Source organism: Peromyscus maniculatus, chromosome 12 (genome assembly GCF_049852395.1).
Source record: "Peromyscus maniculatus bairdii isolate BWxNUB_F1_BW_parent chromosome 12, HU_Pman_BW_mat_3.1, whole genome shotgun sequence".
Classification (NCBI taxonomy): Eukaryota; Metazoa; Chordata; class Mammalia; order Rodentia; family Cricetidae; genus Peromyscus; species Peromyscus maniculatus.
Window position 1 is genome coordinate 80,090,393 of NC_134863.1, and position 16,209 is coordinate 80,106,601.

At 50.4% G+C, this 16,209-nt stretch overlaps 1 protein-coding gene across 7 annotated transcripts in view; it reads left to right on the forward strand.

The window, feature by feature from the left end:
• Eva1c (eva-1 homolog C) overlaps positions 1-16,209 on the forward strand; it is a 72,619-nt gene that overhangs the window by 21,829 nt on the left and 34,581 nt on the right. For 5 of the 7 annotated variants that reach the window (XM_006983540.3, XM_076549173.1, XM_042259524.2 and 2 more), the window contains exons 2-3: positions 9,728-9,924; positions 13,218-13,341. The exons of 1 other annotated variant lie outside the window; for it this stretch is intronic. In XM_006983540.3, the coding sequence (XP_006983602.1) occupies positions 9,728-9,924; positions 13,218-13,341 (321 nt within the window). The remainder of the gene's footprint in view (positions 1-9,727; positions 9,925-13,217; positions 13,342-16,209) is intronic. One more of the 7 variants, XM_016002075.3, reaches the window with a different exon arrangement.

The following is a 16,209-nucleotide window of genomic DNA, read 5'->3' on the forward strand; positions in this document are numbered from 1 at the left end:
GCCCTTGAAAAGATCATCTGTCCTCTCTCTCTCTCTCTCTCTCTCTCTCTCTCTCTCTCTCTCTCTCTCTCTCTCTCTCTCTCTCTCTCTGTATGTCTGTGTGTCTCTGTCTCTGTTTCTCACTCTGTGTGTACACATGTGTGAGTGTGTGTGTGTGTATGCGCCTGCCTTCTCAGCATCCTAAAACTGGAGGCAAATGACCCACGACATCATTCCCTCATGAAGTTGAGCCTCTCCTCACCTACTCTTCCCCAAGACGCTGTAGTCCTGAGTTCATACTAAGCCTGAAAGCAGTACACTTGGGGTGCTGGTTGCTCTCCCCCTCTTTTCAACAAACCCTGGGTGGCACCTCTTTCTGTTTTTCTGTCTTTATCTTACTAGCTCATTTTTCAATGCTGCAACCAAAATACCTCAGGCTGGATGACCTTACACAAAAAGATGTTTTCGATGGCTCGTAGTTCTTGTTCAAGGTCAAAGGCCAGCACCTGGTGCTGATCTCCTCTGGAGGAACCTTGAGGCGTCACGGGGCATCACATGTGCGGGGTACCCGCTGGTCTCAGTCTCTTCTTAGGTAGCCTCCAGTGTTGGATTGTGGGGGCGCTATTCTAATGACGTTACCCAAGCTTGGTTACCAGCCGCCGAACTCTGTGGTCTGATTGTCTAACCCTTAATCCCTCCAGATAATAATTAAATTTCCACTTGAACCCGTGGGGGACACACACAAACCCCATGCAAACCATAGCCCCCCATGTTTTCCCCAGGGAATGAGACGGGCATCCTCAGTCACTGTATAGGATGCTCTCTCTCCCCAGCTCTCTACCACCTGCACACAACTGTGATGGACGCACAAGCCTCCCGTTCTACAGAGGAGGGCGAGTCGCGGCAGCAGTGACGAATAGCTTTGTTTGTTTGTTTGTTTGTTTGTTTGCTTTTTGAGACAGGGTTTCTCTGTATCGCTTCGCGCCTTTCCTGGAACTCACTTGGTAGCCCAGGCTGGCCTCAAACTCACAGAGATCCACCTGGCTCTGCCTCCCAAGTGCTGGGATTAAAGGCGTGTGCCACCACCGCCTGGCTCAAACAGCCTTTTAATAAGAGCTGACTGGGGAAGTTTCTAGAGCTTGTGTTCTCTCCTCGGGGCTAGCAGCCTCACTGCTCCCTCCTCTGGCACCTTTTATTCAGGGCTGGGGCTCTCCAGAGTATCACCCTAGGCCGCCCTCCGTCCCCACCCCTCTCCACACTCATCAGTCTGTTCATTAGCATTCCATCAGAGGCTCCAGTTCTCCAACTTTGCTCATATGGTGGTTAGGTCAGAGACATAGTGGATATGGTGGCTGGAGGCTAGCCCAAAACACCGCAGTCTCTTCTCCATCCTTTGTAATTTAACTTACCTCACTTGAGGCTTCCCAGCAGCAAGATCTTTGGTGCTGTTGTCTGTTCTTTTTGGTTTGGTTTTCAGATGGGATCTTGTGGGTGGCCCTGGATGGCCTGGGACTCACTGTGGATACCTGACTTGCCTCCAGCTCTCAGAGCCCCTCTCCTGCATGCAGGGGCTACAGGCGTGAGCCACATTGCCCAGCTGCAAGTTGTTTTTATTTTTCATATCTCTATATGTGGTGGTCTCTCTGTGTGTATGCTACCTGCATGTGGGTATCTGAAGAGGCCAGATGAGGTAGTTACAGAGGGTTATGAGCTGACCAATGTGGGTGCTGGGAAGCAAGCTCAGGTCCTCTAAAGAGCAGCAAGTGCCTTTTAACCACTGAGCCATCTTTCCAGTGCCCTGTTGCAAGTTCGTAATTCAGAGAAATGGTTTCCCCAGTGAGGTTTGGAGAGCTGGTGGAACGGGATCAGGAACATCATCACAAAACAAAACACTGTTTTGTTACTTTTCAAAGTCTCATCAGCTTTTTACTTAATGTAAGCAACAGCTATAAGGATTCCAGATTATTAATGCAGAGTAAGCTAGCGGCTAAAACCAAGAACTGCCCACTCTTGGCGGCAGAACAGAACAGAAGGATAGTTCCTGCTCTGGCCGTTGTTCTGTGAGATTGGAATATCAAGGAAGGATTACTCCATGTAATCACTTAGGAATGAGGCTCCTTCCCTTTTAGGACAGCCCCATCTTTTGGGGTCCCAGGCTGCACATTGTCCATGTAGGATAGCCAGAGGGAGAGCAAGAACAGAGGCGTCCCACAGAGGCAGGGTTCAAGGACCAGCTTTCCAAGTGGCAAACATCGCTTTGCCCTCCTCTTCCCATCGCCCAGAACGTCCACTGGCCAGTTCTCCGGCAGTCCCCAACCTCTAGAAGCCACTAGAACAAAGGTGGGCTTCCTCCCATGCCCAAAGCACCTCCGACCTAAGCTTCAGGTCTCCTCTCCATCTGATGAGCTTGGGGACAAGGGTCTGAACTCAAGAACAGTAGGCGCTACCATGGCCACCCCTGGCTTCCTGTGACTTCCCCCTCTGGTAGCTAAGAGACACGTGATGGATCTAGTTTTCTTTACCTTAGGCCTCCTTCTAAAGTGCTCAGAGATGGTTTCCTCACGGCTTCAAGCATGCCAGGCAAGTACTCTACTTAACCACACGGGGCCCTGACATCACTGTTTTTGTTTGGTTTCGGTGAGGCTGGGGCTTGAACCCAGGGCTCTGAGTATGCCGAGCAAGCAACTCTACCTCCAGGGTGTTCTTAGCCGCCACCCCCCCCCACCTCCCCCACCCCCACCCCCGCCAAGTTCACTTTCTTGGTCTTGCTGCTCTTGGCATGTAGGGCCTCATGGTGGGCTCTTTGCCTGCAGAGGAGGCCCTCCCAACACCGATGAGAGCGCCAACTCGGGGCTCTAAACACACCCAACAAATACAAAGAAAAACTACCTCTTATCCTGGAAATGGACTTCAATCATGCAGAGACACCTCTGGAGTGTGGGAATGGAAGGGTGCGGTCTCTTATCAGAAGCATTCAGCGGAGGAGGGTGCCACTTCAATTGTTTTTTTAAAGAGATGAGAGGAAGGCCAGGACAGAACAATTGAATTCCATTCTCTTTCCAGAATGGTTGTGAAATTGTCCTCTGGTGGTGTGGGGACCTCAGCACCTGGATGTGGGGCCAATGGCTGATGGATTTGCATACAGAGTGACTCGGGCAGCCGTAGCCCTTGGAAAACTTGGAGAGTCTCTGGTTTCAAAAGAGAAAGAGGGAAGGAATCGATAGCCCGTCGGGCCTTGATTGTTGACCGACACAGTCTAGAATCACCTGGTGTCCTCATTAGGGTTTCTATAGCTGTGATGAAACACCAGGACCAAAAGCAAGCTGGGGAGGAAAGGGTTTATTTGGCCTACACTTCCACATCATAGTCATTACTAAAGGAAGTCAGGACAGGAACTCAAGCAGGGCTGGAACCTGGAGGCCGGAGCTGATGCCGAGGCTGGGAAATACTGCTTACTGGCTTGCTCAGTCTGCTTTCTTATATAGATCCCAGAACCACCAGCCCAGGGATGGCATCACTCACAATAGGTTGGGCCCTCCCTCATCAATCACTGATGGAGAAATGCCCTACGGCAGGATCTTATGGAGGCATTTTCTCAGTTGAGGGTCCCTCCTTTCAGATGACTCTAGTTTGTGTCAAGTTGACGTAAAACTATCCGGTACACCTGGGAAGAGAGTCTCAGCGAGGGATTGTCTGGCCAGGTTCACCTGTGAGCATGTGTGGGTCTTGATGGTGTTAACTGATGTGGGAAGGTTTAGGCTGAGGGTGGGGGTGCCGTTCTCTAGTTTTAGGCCCTGGACTACAGAGAGTGCAGAGAAGCCTCTGAGTGCTTAAGCATGCTTCACTCAGACTGGGGGTGTCACGTGACCCGAAGCTTCCTGTTACTGCTGCCTGTCAAGTCCATCCTCTGCAGCGATGGACCGGAACCTGGAACTGCAGGTTAAAATAAATCCTTTCTCCCAAAAGCTGCTTTTTTTTGTCAGTTTTTCTTCTTTTTTAAAATTTATTTTATTTTATCATCATTATTATTATTATTTACCACAGCAACAGAAACGAAACTATAACAATTAGGAACATTTGGACGTTACTTAAAGGCTGTGAGTGAGAAGGGGGAAGGGGAAAAGAGGAAGGATGGAGGGAGGGCATCTGACCCTGTGGAGCTCAGCAGTAGCCGCTCTGAACCATGGGAGCAGCCTCTGGCCTGGCTGCTTGTCTCTGAGCTGTCCAGAGACCTGCAGGATAACCAGAAATGCACGGAGAGAGGCTGTTCTGCATCCCACCAATGCGAACACTATCTTAATTAGTGTTCTTCAGGGTGCACGCTAACAGTAACACCTCAGAGTTGTTCAGCAGTTTGTGATAAATAAAGGATGTGTATGCCTGTTACATCATTTGATTCTCACAGCAAATCCCGGGGCACCAGTCTTGAGAGGTGAGCATCTGTGGTGGTTTGAACGAAAATGGCCCCCAGAGGGTGTAGCACTGTTAGGAGGTGTGGCCTTGTTGGAGGAAGTGCGTCACTGTGGGGGCGGGCTTTGAGGTCTCATATGTTCAAGATACTGCCCAGTGAAACAGTCCAATTCCTGTTGCCTTCTGATCAAGATGTAGCCAGCACCATGTCTGCCTGCATGTCACCATGCTCCCCGCCATGATGACAATGGACTGAACCTCTGAAACTATAAGCTGCCACCCCAATGAAATGCTTTCCTTTATAAGAGTTGCCGTGGTCATGGTGTCTCTTCACGGCAGTGGAAACCCTGACTACTACAGCATCAGTCAAACAGCGTTTGAACCTTGGATTTGACTTAATCCCTTGCTCCCCTCCCACCTTCACTGGCCTGCTCACGAGGGTTCCGAAGCTTTATGGGACTCTGCAACTGTGCCAGTTAGATGTAGATCTTGGCACTGATTGTACTTTATGGAGTGCAAGTGAATGATCACTGAAGAATGATGTGTTTAATGCACTAGCACAAGAATGACGCATTTAACTCATGCTCACACCTATGTTTGTGTGTGCGCGCGCGCACACACACACTCATGAGTGATATACTTAATGTAATACACACATCCATGTGCACACGCATGAATGTGCACACACCCACAAGAACAGTGTATTTTGTCTGAGTCCTTAGATGCCTCATGCGGCTGGTGGGTTTGTGTGTCTGCTCTGAGCAGGAGTCTCACTGTCTGTGGCAGACCTGGCTCGGGGAAGTTCTGCAAAGATTTGCCCACAATGCCCCCGGCTTTTCCTGTGAAACCTCCCTCCTGCCCTACGTAACACCTGTTACTCTCGTGGGATGCTCGTGTGTCTCTAGAAATCAGGCATTTTTAGGATTCTGGTCTCCAGTCACTGCACGGTTTCTATGCAAGCGAATAGAAACTCACTGTCAGTGTGATGAGGGTGCTCTCGAGAATGACTCTCAGTAATGAAGACCTGGCTTCTTCAAATCTTTACTTAAAATGTTTTATTACATTTATTTCCTTGCATGTGAGGGGCACACAAGTGCTGTGGCACTTACGTGGGCACCAGAGGACAACTGGCAAGGGTTGGTTCTCTTCACCATGTGCGTTCTGGGCGTGGAACTAGCAGGTCGTTAGGCACTGGGGGCGGGCATCTTTACCTGATGGGCCTTCTCGCCATCCCTTTCGCTGGGTCCTTCCATAGACGGCAGGGAACTCCCAGCTCCCACTGCTCCTTAGGGACCCATTCATTCTTCCACAAGCTCCTCCTCTTTACTTATAAACAGAGAACATAAAAACCCTTTATCTAGTCTTCTCTGAGATCTCCAGGCCCAGCCTTTTAAGTGCTCTTTTGAGGAAGATTCTGCCTGGGGAAGCTGCTGGATAATTTAGTGTGGCCATTTGCCAGGGAAGAAGAGCTGGGCAGTAATCACAAGATGTGCCCAGACACCTGAGCTGACGGGAAGGCCCGTACCCACTGCACCATTAGCCCGCGCCCACCAGTTTAGCCAACACAGCGTCTCAGGCGACCCTGGACTTCAAAGACAGGTTTTTCAGAAGAATCCACACCTTTACTTATGCTGGACATTGTGACTCTCATACCTGCAAACCCAAAGTTTGGGTAGCTGAGGCAGCAAGATTGGCATGAGTTCGAGGCTAGCCTGGGCAACATGGTGAATGATGGGGCAGGCTGCTGGGATACAGTGTAAGAGACCCTGTCACCACAGAAAATAGTAAAAATGAACAGGGTGTGGCGGTGTCCCCCTGTGACCTCAGCACTCGGATCAGGAAGTCAACATCAGCCTCAACTAAAGGGCAAGGTGGAGGCCAGCCTGGGCTACGTGAGGCCTTGTCTCAAGAACCAAAACCAAACAGTTCGCTTCAGTTTTTTATCCCAAGAGGGTAAACAGGGTTAGACTCTAAAGTTCCTGCCTGAGACAATGAGGACATAAAGCATGTTGACTTTGACCATCCAATCTGGTCCAGAGAGAATTCGTAGCCAAAGCCGGCAATGGTTGATACCTCTTGAAAGATGTTGACTTTTGAACCAGCCCAGAAAGCATGGGGTAGGGAAGCTGAGTGGTGAGTGCACAGCACACTGGAGAGAGTGGGTTCACCCCCACCCCAGAGAAGTGGATACACTCAGGGACACCTTGGCAATGGGCTGCCCCCCTCCTCTTTCTTTTGAGGTGCCCTTGATCCAGAGGGGACCCCCATTTATAGTACAGAAGCTTCTCCACCTTTAGTTCCTCTTCTATGGCTGCTCTGGGATAGTCCTCTGTCTACTCTTCTTACATTTCTTCAGAGTGTGTGTGTGTGTGTGTGTGTGTGTGTGTGTACCGGTGTGGGTGCATTCTTGCTATGGCATTTGTTGTGGAGGTCAGAGGACAAGCTGTGGAACTGGTTTTCTCCTCTACCGCGTGGGTCCCAGGGATCGAACTCAGGTTGTCAGACTTGGTGGCAAGCACCTTTACACACTGAGCCGTCTCCTTATCCCCTCTGGGGCATTTCACTGCTCTGTCCTCAAAGGACTTTCTGGCTCACAGTTGTGATTGCTTATGACCTTCTTGGCGTGATCTCAATGTGTCTGGATTGTATTCCTCTGCCCTGCTCATTTCCTCTGCTGTATTTACACTGGGACCCACGAGCGCTCATTTCAAGCAGTCTCTTGTCCATATTCACTTTCACATGTGTTGACCACAACTCACAGGAAGAAATATAATTTGCACATGATCTAGAACTCATTTGATATATATTGATCTATGCAAATACATACATGCATAGGCTTCTCCTGGCTTTAATCCAAACATAATTAGTTTTAAAATCTTTCCTTAAAAATAGTCCTTAAATCTGTAACTCTGTGCCCCTCAGGTGCACCAGGTCATTCCAACAGTTACCGGTAGAAACCAAATTGTCACAAACTTAGTGTCTCAAAACAGCAGAGGGGCTGCCAGGATACCTCAGCCAGTGTGGTGGTTTGAATGGAATCGGCCCCCATAGGCACAACGGGAGTGGCATTATTAGGAGGTGTGGCTTGGTTGGGGTAGGTGTGGCCTTGTTGGAGGAAGTGCGTCACTGTGGAGGCGGGCTTTGAGGTCTCATATATGTTCAAGCATATATGTCTCCCAGTGAGACAGACCACTTCCTGTTGCTTTCAAGGCAAGATGTAGGACTCTCAGCTCCTTCTCCAGCACACCATGTCTGCCTGCATGACACCATGTTGTCCCATGATGATAATGAACTAAACCTCTGAAACTGTAAGCCACCCAATTAAATGCTTTCCTTTGTGAGAGTTGACGTGGTCATGGTGTCTCTTCCCAGCAAGAGAAACCCTGACGAAGACAGTCTGTAAAGTGTGTGCTTGATTCTCAGAACACATGAAAACATGCTGAGCAGGCATGGCAGACAGAGCCCCTTGTAATTCCAGCATCTGAGAGGTGAAGACAGGCAGGTCGGCTGCCATCTAAGTTGGAAAGCTCTGGGCCAATGAGGGACCTCTTCTCAGTGACAAAGGTGGACAGCACCCCAGAGGGCACATCAGAGGTTGTTTTCTGGCTTCCATGCACATGTGAGTGAGCACAGGTGCATGCACTCACACTTGTGCACGAGCACACACATGCACTCACAGAGACCAGATGCACACATGCTCCTGTGACAGTCTGTGACTTTCCTCATTGCTGTGGACAATGACCCAAGGAGGAGCAACTCAAGGAGGAAGTGTTTATTCGGGCTCATGGTTTGAAGGGAGAGTCCATTGTGGCGGGGGAGGGGTGGCAGCCGGAGTGTGACACAGATGTTCCCACTGTATCCAGTCGGGGAGAAAGAAGACGAGAGAGAGAAAGAGGAGAGGAGAGAGAGAAGAGGACAAGGAAGAGGAGAGAGAGAAAGCGAGGGGCGGGGGTAAGTGGGCATTCTTAGCCTTCCTCAGAACACTAGGAATGGAATGACTCTAGGCCAAACTGCCTCACCTCTGCCTGTGAGCTTCCAGGAAGCCCAGGCACCTCAGTCAGGAATCACACTCCTGAGAGATTTTCAAACCAGAGCAGGACTCACATAGGCGTGGGTCGTCCGTGTGGGGATCAGACACTTCTGGAACTGCCCTTCCTTCCCGACGCCTCCCCGTCAGAGTCTGCCCCGCGCATCCCACACACACCTCAGCAGAAAGTCCCTGGCTCTGCTCCCGGTAGCCTTGCTGTTGACCTTATGAGGTGTGAGAAGGAGGAAGAGAAATCTACGCTCTGGCCAGAACTCACTTCCTCATTTCTGAGAACCGGCCCGTGCTCCAGACATGCCAGGCTATGGGTCCTCAGAACTCCTCAGAGCCCAGGCCCAGCCTGGCTCCTCCAACTGCGTGAGAAGTCACCGGGGAGACTGGGATGCGGAGCCTCTTCTTGTTCCCGTGGCTGCTGGAACAGCTTCCAAAGTGGGTGGCTGTGCACGTCAGAATCCCTGCTCCTGTGGTCCCAGAGCTCTGGAATCAAGGCCTCAGCGGAGCCACACGCCCTCTAAGGGCCCTCCCGCTCCCCTCAGTTTCTGCTGGTGGGCTGCCATCCTTGCTCCTCTGTCACTCCAGTCTTCTGTCAGAATTCTATCTTTCTTTTTCCTGATGGGGACACTAATCCCATGGCATTAAGGGGTCTCTGAGTTCAGTATGCCCTCCTTTCGCTAATTATTCCCGCACTACTGTTTTCAAATGAAGTAGCACTCTGAGGCACGATAGGATCTGGAGATGTACTCTTCAATCCGCAACGAAGATCCCCCTCCCCCAACTTCTTCCTGGCAAACCCTAACCCACGCAGGCAGCCCTCCCCAGCTTTCCTGGGGTGAGGCAGGCCCAGGAGTGGTTTCCTGAAGTTGAATGGCACCCCTCACTCCAGGAAGGCCTGGAGACCAGAAAAGTCTATTCTCCCTCGGAACGGGTGTCCACATGCCCAGGGACACCCACTCAGCATAGTTTCCCGCTGTCTAGAAGCTCTTCCAGATTCCCTGGGCCCATGGCCAATCCCTTAGTGCACTGCCTGAAGGGATGGAGCCCTCCAAGCCTCGCACCAGGCCATCACAGATCAAGGTACCTGGTCCACACAAGAGATCCAGCATCTGGCCTCACAGCGCCCTGCCTTGACCTCACTGGTTACCTACCTCAGATCGGCTGGAGAAGCTGCACCCCACGCCTTCTTAACCCAGCTGCTCCTGCCTCAGAGAAACCAGCACCCCCTTGCTATGAAATCTATGCAGGAACGGGGAGGGAGCTTCCTGGGCCCCTGTAACCCAGCTGAATATTTTTCAGGTTATTTAACCAAACTCCTGCAAAACCACACCGCCTATGCCTGTGACGGGGACTATTTGAACCTCCAGTGCCCACGGCATTCTACAATAAGTGTCCAATCGGCATTTTACGGGCAAGATTACCAAATGTGTGGTTCCCAGGAGCCCGCCCCCCAGAGGGAAGACAACCTGACCTGCGTGGCATCCACCACTTTGCAGGTATTGCGTTTCGTGGATGTGCTAAAATCATGAAATGGTTTTTTTTCCTCTCTCCTCTCTCTCTTTCCCCCTCTCTCTCTTTCTATGTTCATATATGTGTGATTCTATGATTCACTCAAAGCAAAAATTCATGAAAACCCCAGTCACTAATTTTTATAGGTGAGCTATGACTCGCTTCTCAAAGGCCTTTGCCATGCAGTACAAATGGAACCCCTGTGGGATGCAGTGTCCCCTTAGCATTCTTTCAGGATGAAGTTAGTCACAGGCACACTCTTTACTGTAGGGAAGCAAAGCAGCCACACTGGACTTCAATCTCCAGGCCCACATCACTGATAAATGCCCCAGCGGGAACCCCGGTGACGCTGATGCTGCCATTGGCGGTCATGATGAACTTCTTAGAGAATGGCCCAAAGGACACAGCAATAGCAGCAATAGCTGTCTTCTGTTTCTCGTGGCTTGCTTCCCTACCTGTAGACAACCATGTCATTCTCATGTAGAGCTATTTTGAGTGGTCTTGGTTGATATTTTTTCTTCTGAAAAGCACATCTTCTTCCTCCTTCCCTCCTCTTCCTCCTCCTCATTCTCTTCATCTTCTTCCTCTTCTACTTTTCCTCTTCCTCTTCCTCTCCTCTTCTCTTTCCTTCTTCCTCTCCTCCCCCTCTTCCTTCTTCTCTTCCTCCTTGGACACACTTGGGGAAAATTGGTACATATAGAGGTGGAATCGTTCTCTGGTGGTTTTGGACCACGGCTGTCAGGTATACATGCATCTTTTCCCTTCCTGGGGATTGACGGAACCCAGGACCTCCTGCATGCTGAGCAATCACTATACCACTGGGCAAGCTAGAGCCTCAGCTCTTCTTCATTTTTCGTCTTTGAGACAGTGTCTTGCTAAGTTTCCCAGGCTAACTTTGAACTGGCTCTGTAGCCCAGGTAGCCGTGAACCTTCCATCTTGCTGTCGATATGAAGTAGCTTGGATTACAGGCCTGTGCCACTATGGTCTACTTTATCCAAGCAATTCATAATCTGTCATCTCAGCTCCCTGGCCAAGATTACTAAATTGCTGGCCTGGTCTTTATTATGATGATGATTTATAATGCCTCTCAAGTTCTTTACAGCATGTGGCAAGTTAGAGGTCAGCTTGATTATGGTCGGCATAGAATATGTAGGAAGGTAAATTCATCAGAAGGTCTAAGGAGACTTCTGTATGTTTTTTAAAATACCCACAGAGAAGCAAAAATATTAGATGAAGCAAAGATTCTTCATACTACTTTGCTTTTAGTCCAAAAACCATAGCATGTGGATAGTTATGTAATTAGCAAACAGCACAAAAGAATGTGTCTGGCTGACTCCCCTTGACATGGTTTCCGCACTGGGATGAGTGATGATAACACTTTTCTTTGGAAGTCAAGTATAGTGTCTTTAAGTGCCCCTACCCTGCCTCAGTTTCTCCTTTTGGAGCCTCCCCTCTAAAAGCCATACTCCTGCTGGCCACCTGACTCTGCCCTCACCCAACCCAGGTGCCCAGGCTCTCCGCTGCCCTCCAAGCTGTGTAGAAAGAGTGCTGGCTGGCACCCAGGGGACGGACTGTCTACGTGGTGAGAGTATGAACTGCTGGCACTGGGTTCTGCTTGCTGAGCCTGGCGCCCTGAGGGAAGAGGAAGTTCCATTGAGGCTGGCATGTCAACATCCATGGACGCAGTTCTGATGCTACTCAGAGGGTTAGCTTGCCAGAAACATCGCTGTGCATGGCCCTTTTACTCCGCCAACAGGAGTTCCCTTCCCCTGGGACTTCACACCACCCTGGCAGCTGGGTCAGCCTGTGTCCCAAGGGGCAGTGGTGTTTAAGGTAGGAACAGGTTAGCATCTGCCAGGGTAACCACCATAGTGTCTCTCTGCATTTTGCAGTTGGTAACAGGGATTGAGCCTGCCCTGAGGTCACAGTGGAGGAGCCTTACAGTAACACCTGAAGGCAGTGTGATTTACCAAGACCATTAGCCATACCAGCGTGTGCCATCATCTCAGAGCTGTGCTTCCCAGGGGCCTAAAGGGTTCCCCTGGGAAATCTTTCTGATTGACAGATCCACATCTCCTCCTGCCCTGAGGTGGCAGGGTGGGTGACATGGCAGGACCAGTATCCTTCATGGGAATGCGTGGTCCTTGAGCTGTTCGAAGAACTTGGTAACTCAGGAAAAAGCTCAAAAATCTGCAAGGCAATCAGTCCTAAAGTATGAGTAGATTCTCGGGAACTTTTCCTCTCCTGGACTTGGTGTCTCTTTCATCAGAATCAAGGCCAGGACCTGAATTCATTCTGTGCAGAGTTTTCTCTGGGAGCCATAGCCCAGAGGAGCAGTAAGAAGTCTGGATCTTTCCATGATGCAGCATAGGATGTTCCACAAGCCGAGAGAGAGAGAGAGAGAGAGAGAGAGAGAGAGAGAGAGAGAGAGAGAGAGAGAGAGAGAGAGAGACAGAGAGAGAGAGAGAGAGACAGAGAGAGACAGACAGACAGACAGACAGACAGATACAGAGAGACACACACAGAGAGAAGTATTCCATTAAAGAAATCACTCAGTAGCAAAGTCATGGGCCCATGCCCTTGAGTTTGTCCAGGGTGGGCATCAGCTTTAAATTTTTTTTTTTTTTTTTTTTTTTTTTTTTTGGTTTTTCGAGACAGGGTTTCTCTGTGTAGCTTTGCGCCTTTCCTGGAGCTCACTTGGTAGCCCAGGCTGGCCTCGAACTCACAGCGATCCACCTGGCTCTGCCTCCCGAGTGCTGGGATTAAAGGTGTGCGCTACCAATGCCCGGCTAAGCTTTAAATATTTTATTTGGTAGAAAAAGTTTGGGTGTTTGAAGTCTTTCCCAAGTCCCTGGGGCCTGTGTGGGTCCATTTCTAAAGGTAAGGAGATGTGGCCATGATTCTTGGCCATCATGGCTCTCTCGATTTTAAAGCTGGAAGTGCCCTCCAGCTGAACAATGAGGTGACTCGATATCACTCGTGTGCTCTAGATCCTCTGAGGGACTGAACTTTTTAAGATTAGTCAGAGTACCCACTGGGGCTGGTTGAGGCCAGCTCTCCCATGGCCCTGGCTCTCTGGACTAGGTTCTTTCTTCTAAAAGTTACAGGGAGCTGCCCACCACCCACGTGTACTTCCATCGTAGACACAGCTCAGGCCAGACAGGGGAGCCTCGTGCACAGGGGAGCCTCGTGCCCTCGGAGCCCAGGACAAGCCAGGTTTGGGTCCCAGCAGACGCTGTGTATCGTTTACAAGCCTGTGCTTTTCTGCCCTCCTTCCAGAAGGTGCTGGATGAATGCCAGAACCAGCGGGCCTGCCACCTCCTGGTCAATAGCCGCGTCTTTGGACCTGACCTTTGTCCAGGAAGCAGTAAATACCTCCTGGTCTCCTTTAAATGCCAACCTAGTAAGTAACTTCTGAGGGGGGACAGTGTGCTTGGGATTGGCCCCTTGCTTCATGGACACTCCTGACTTAAGTCCTCGGCCCATGGTGTTCATCCATGCCCCAAATCCCTTAATAGGAATGTCAGAGAGAAAGACGCATGTGTGTGCTCAGACGTCCAAATCTACGGATATAAAAATCTTTCTCTGTGTGTAAAACTCGATTGTTATGATGCTGAAACTATCCACAGAGGGGAAGGAAGGCAAGCGGTGTCCCTCAAAGTGAGGAACAGATTCTGCTTTTCAAAGGCAGTTGTGTTGTGAGGCTTGACTTCCCCTGGGCTCAGTGGCAAGGGTTCCATCAGAGCCACCACCTCCAATGTCTTTGAACTGGCTGCCCCCCATCTTGCGGACCAGGGTGTGCTGGAGCGATCTCCTCCACCCTGGTTCCTGTGCTTTCTCCGTTGACTTTTGCCGTCCCTAATGCACACGGGCTTTGTCATCGACCCACTGCGAGCTCTCAGTGATCCCTCAAGGAGCAGCTCTCATTCCCAGGTACCCGGGCTGCGCCCGCAACACACTGAGGGGCATCCGCCGCAGGAGACATTCTCTTCTCAGTTTCTTTTAAATCAGCATACAAAATAATGGCATTTTCATGCATATTTTCAATTGGTCTTACCCATTTCTTCCCTCTCCGTCCCTCGTCCCCCTCCACCTCTCCACCCCCCACGGTCCCCCCCTTTCCACCTTCATGTCACAGGAATTCTATTACTAATTTTTCTTCACGTCCTTAAAATCTTCCCCACCCTATGGCCCCCTTTCTAGTTTCACACTCTTCACGTACACCCATGTACACACACACACACACACACACACACACACACACACACACACACACACAAATTAACAGCTAGGAGTCTCAACGTTCGTCTTTCTGGCAGGCTTGCTTGAATAACTCCGTGAAAGGCAATTGTAGCAATAGTATGTGACCCTGTGTTAGGAATCACAGTTTTGACAACTTCTTCTCAGCCACCCCAACTCAACTGTTCTGCTTTTTGCATTTTGTTCTCTGTCGGCTCTAAGACACTGGTAGTCTGGTGCTGGAGGTGGGGCCCCAGGGGAACCCGCTGCTCTACTGCATGTTGGGGAAGCGGTCCCCAGACCTCAGGTTTTTCTCCAACAATCTCCCAGAGACAGCAGGAATACAATAGAACTGTCCCTTGGTACTGTATCTGCAAATATACTCACATCCACACGCACTTGTACATCAGTGATCATGCACACACCCACACACTCAGAGTATGCTCAAGAGACTCTCCTACACCTTATCACACACACCTTGCCACAGCTTTATACCCTATTATACATACATACCCAGTCACATATATACATGCACTTGTATATGCACACACACACACACACACACACACACACACACACTGTCTTACACACTCACAAATATACAATCGTAAATAGCCACAAACAAGCCTAAACATTGAAGAGCAGCTGAACATCTCTTTGTGAGCCCCTTCCCATAGCCCCCTGCCATATCCCAACAACCCCTACCTCTGCCAACAACAGATCAAAAGCATCACTTCAAGATCTCTGTGTTCTTCATGGGCCTCCTGCAGCTGATGCTGAAAAACATGACTGTGCCCTTAGAGGTCATTAGATTTGTCCTCTTTTTCTCTACCCGCAGTTCCCACCTTCCATGATGAAAGCAAACACTCCTTTCAAAAGCAGTTGTTCAAACTGTCAGCCCCTGGAGAGAGATAATTACCATGGCCTGGAGACAGAGAACATGGATGTGCCCCCATCCCTAACCCACCTGGTTAACCTTTTCTGATCCCAATCACCTAAAGGTCCCATCTCTCAACACCATAGCTGGTTAGGTTTCCACCCTCTCGATACTTCCCATTGGAGACTGTACAGCGTGAGTTTGGAGGGGACAAACCAGGGCAATGTTTACACAGGGAGGTGCAGGGTAGGTCAAGCCCCACTGTGGTTGCCCCAGGGAGGAAGGGTGAAGAACAGATGAGGCTCGGAGTTGCTGTGTGATCCGGTCCTGAGTAGCCAGAGTCATGGCATTGTGGAAGGCGGGAAATGAGCTTTTTCTCTATGGCTTTCTGCCTCTTTTCTCCTGCATCCCTCCCTCCCGCAGAGAGGCCTCTGTTTCCCACCCCTGCCCTGCCCTGCCCTGCCCTGCCCTGCCCTGCCCCACCCTGCCCTGCTGGGGTGCTTGCTTCACTCACAGCTGCACCTAATGCCAGCATACAGAGTGAGTGGTCTGTGTGTCCCTTCCCGGCTCTGCGTTCTGAAAAGTCCACACCATGAGAGCATTGGCACAGGGAAACTGGCAAGTGCTGCAGACTGGTTTTCTGGTTGGGCTTTGGTGAGTTAGTTTACCCCCAGGCCTCCCTAGCATCTCTTTTTGCCGAACGTGCCACACACTCCCCCTTCCCCTTCTTCTCTCCTCCAGGGAATGTGGTCTCAGGCAGCCTTGGATCTAAGCAGCTCGAGATAGGTCACTTTCTGCTGTGGGTTGCTGTGTGTGATCTTGGACACCTCCAGAAGCTCCACTGCTCGGTTGTGAAGTGAGGATAATGTCCCTTCCACACCACACGGGCTGCTGGAAAGACACGGACATGTTGTTTGTGAAGTTGAGCCGAGTCATGGCTCGATAGTAGTCCAATAAACAGTCTAATGTAATTCTGGCCAATGATGCACATGACTGACAAGCAGTGATGTATCCAGGGCCAAGGTCAGGGTGCTATTGGCAGGGGCCTGGGTGCTGGCGATGGCACAGTGCATTGTCAGTACAGAGACGTAGGACACAATCCAAGCAGGCAAGATGTCTATCTGAATTTTAATATTGCCTTGCAGCCGCGGTTGT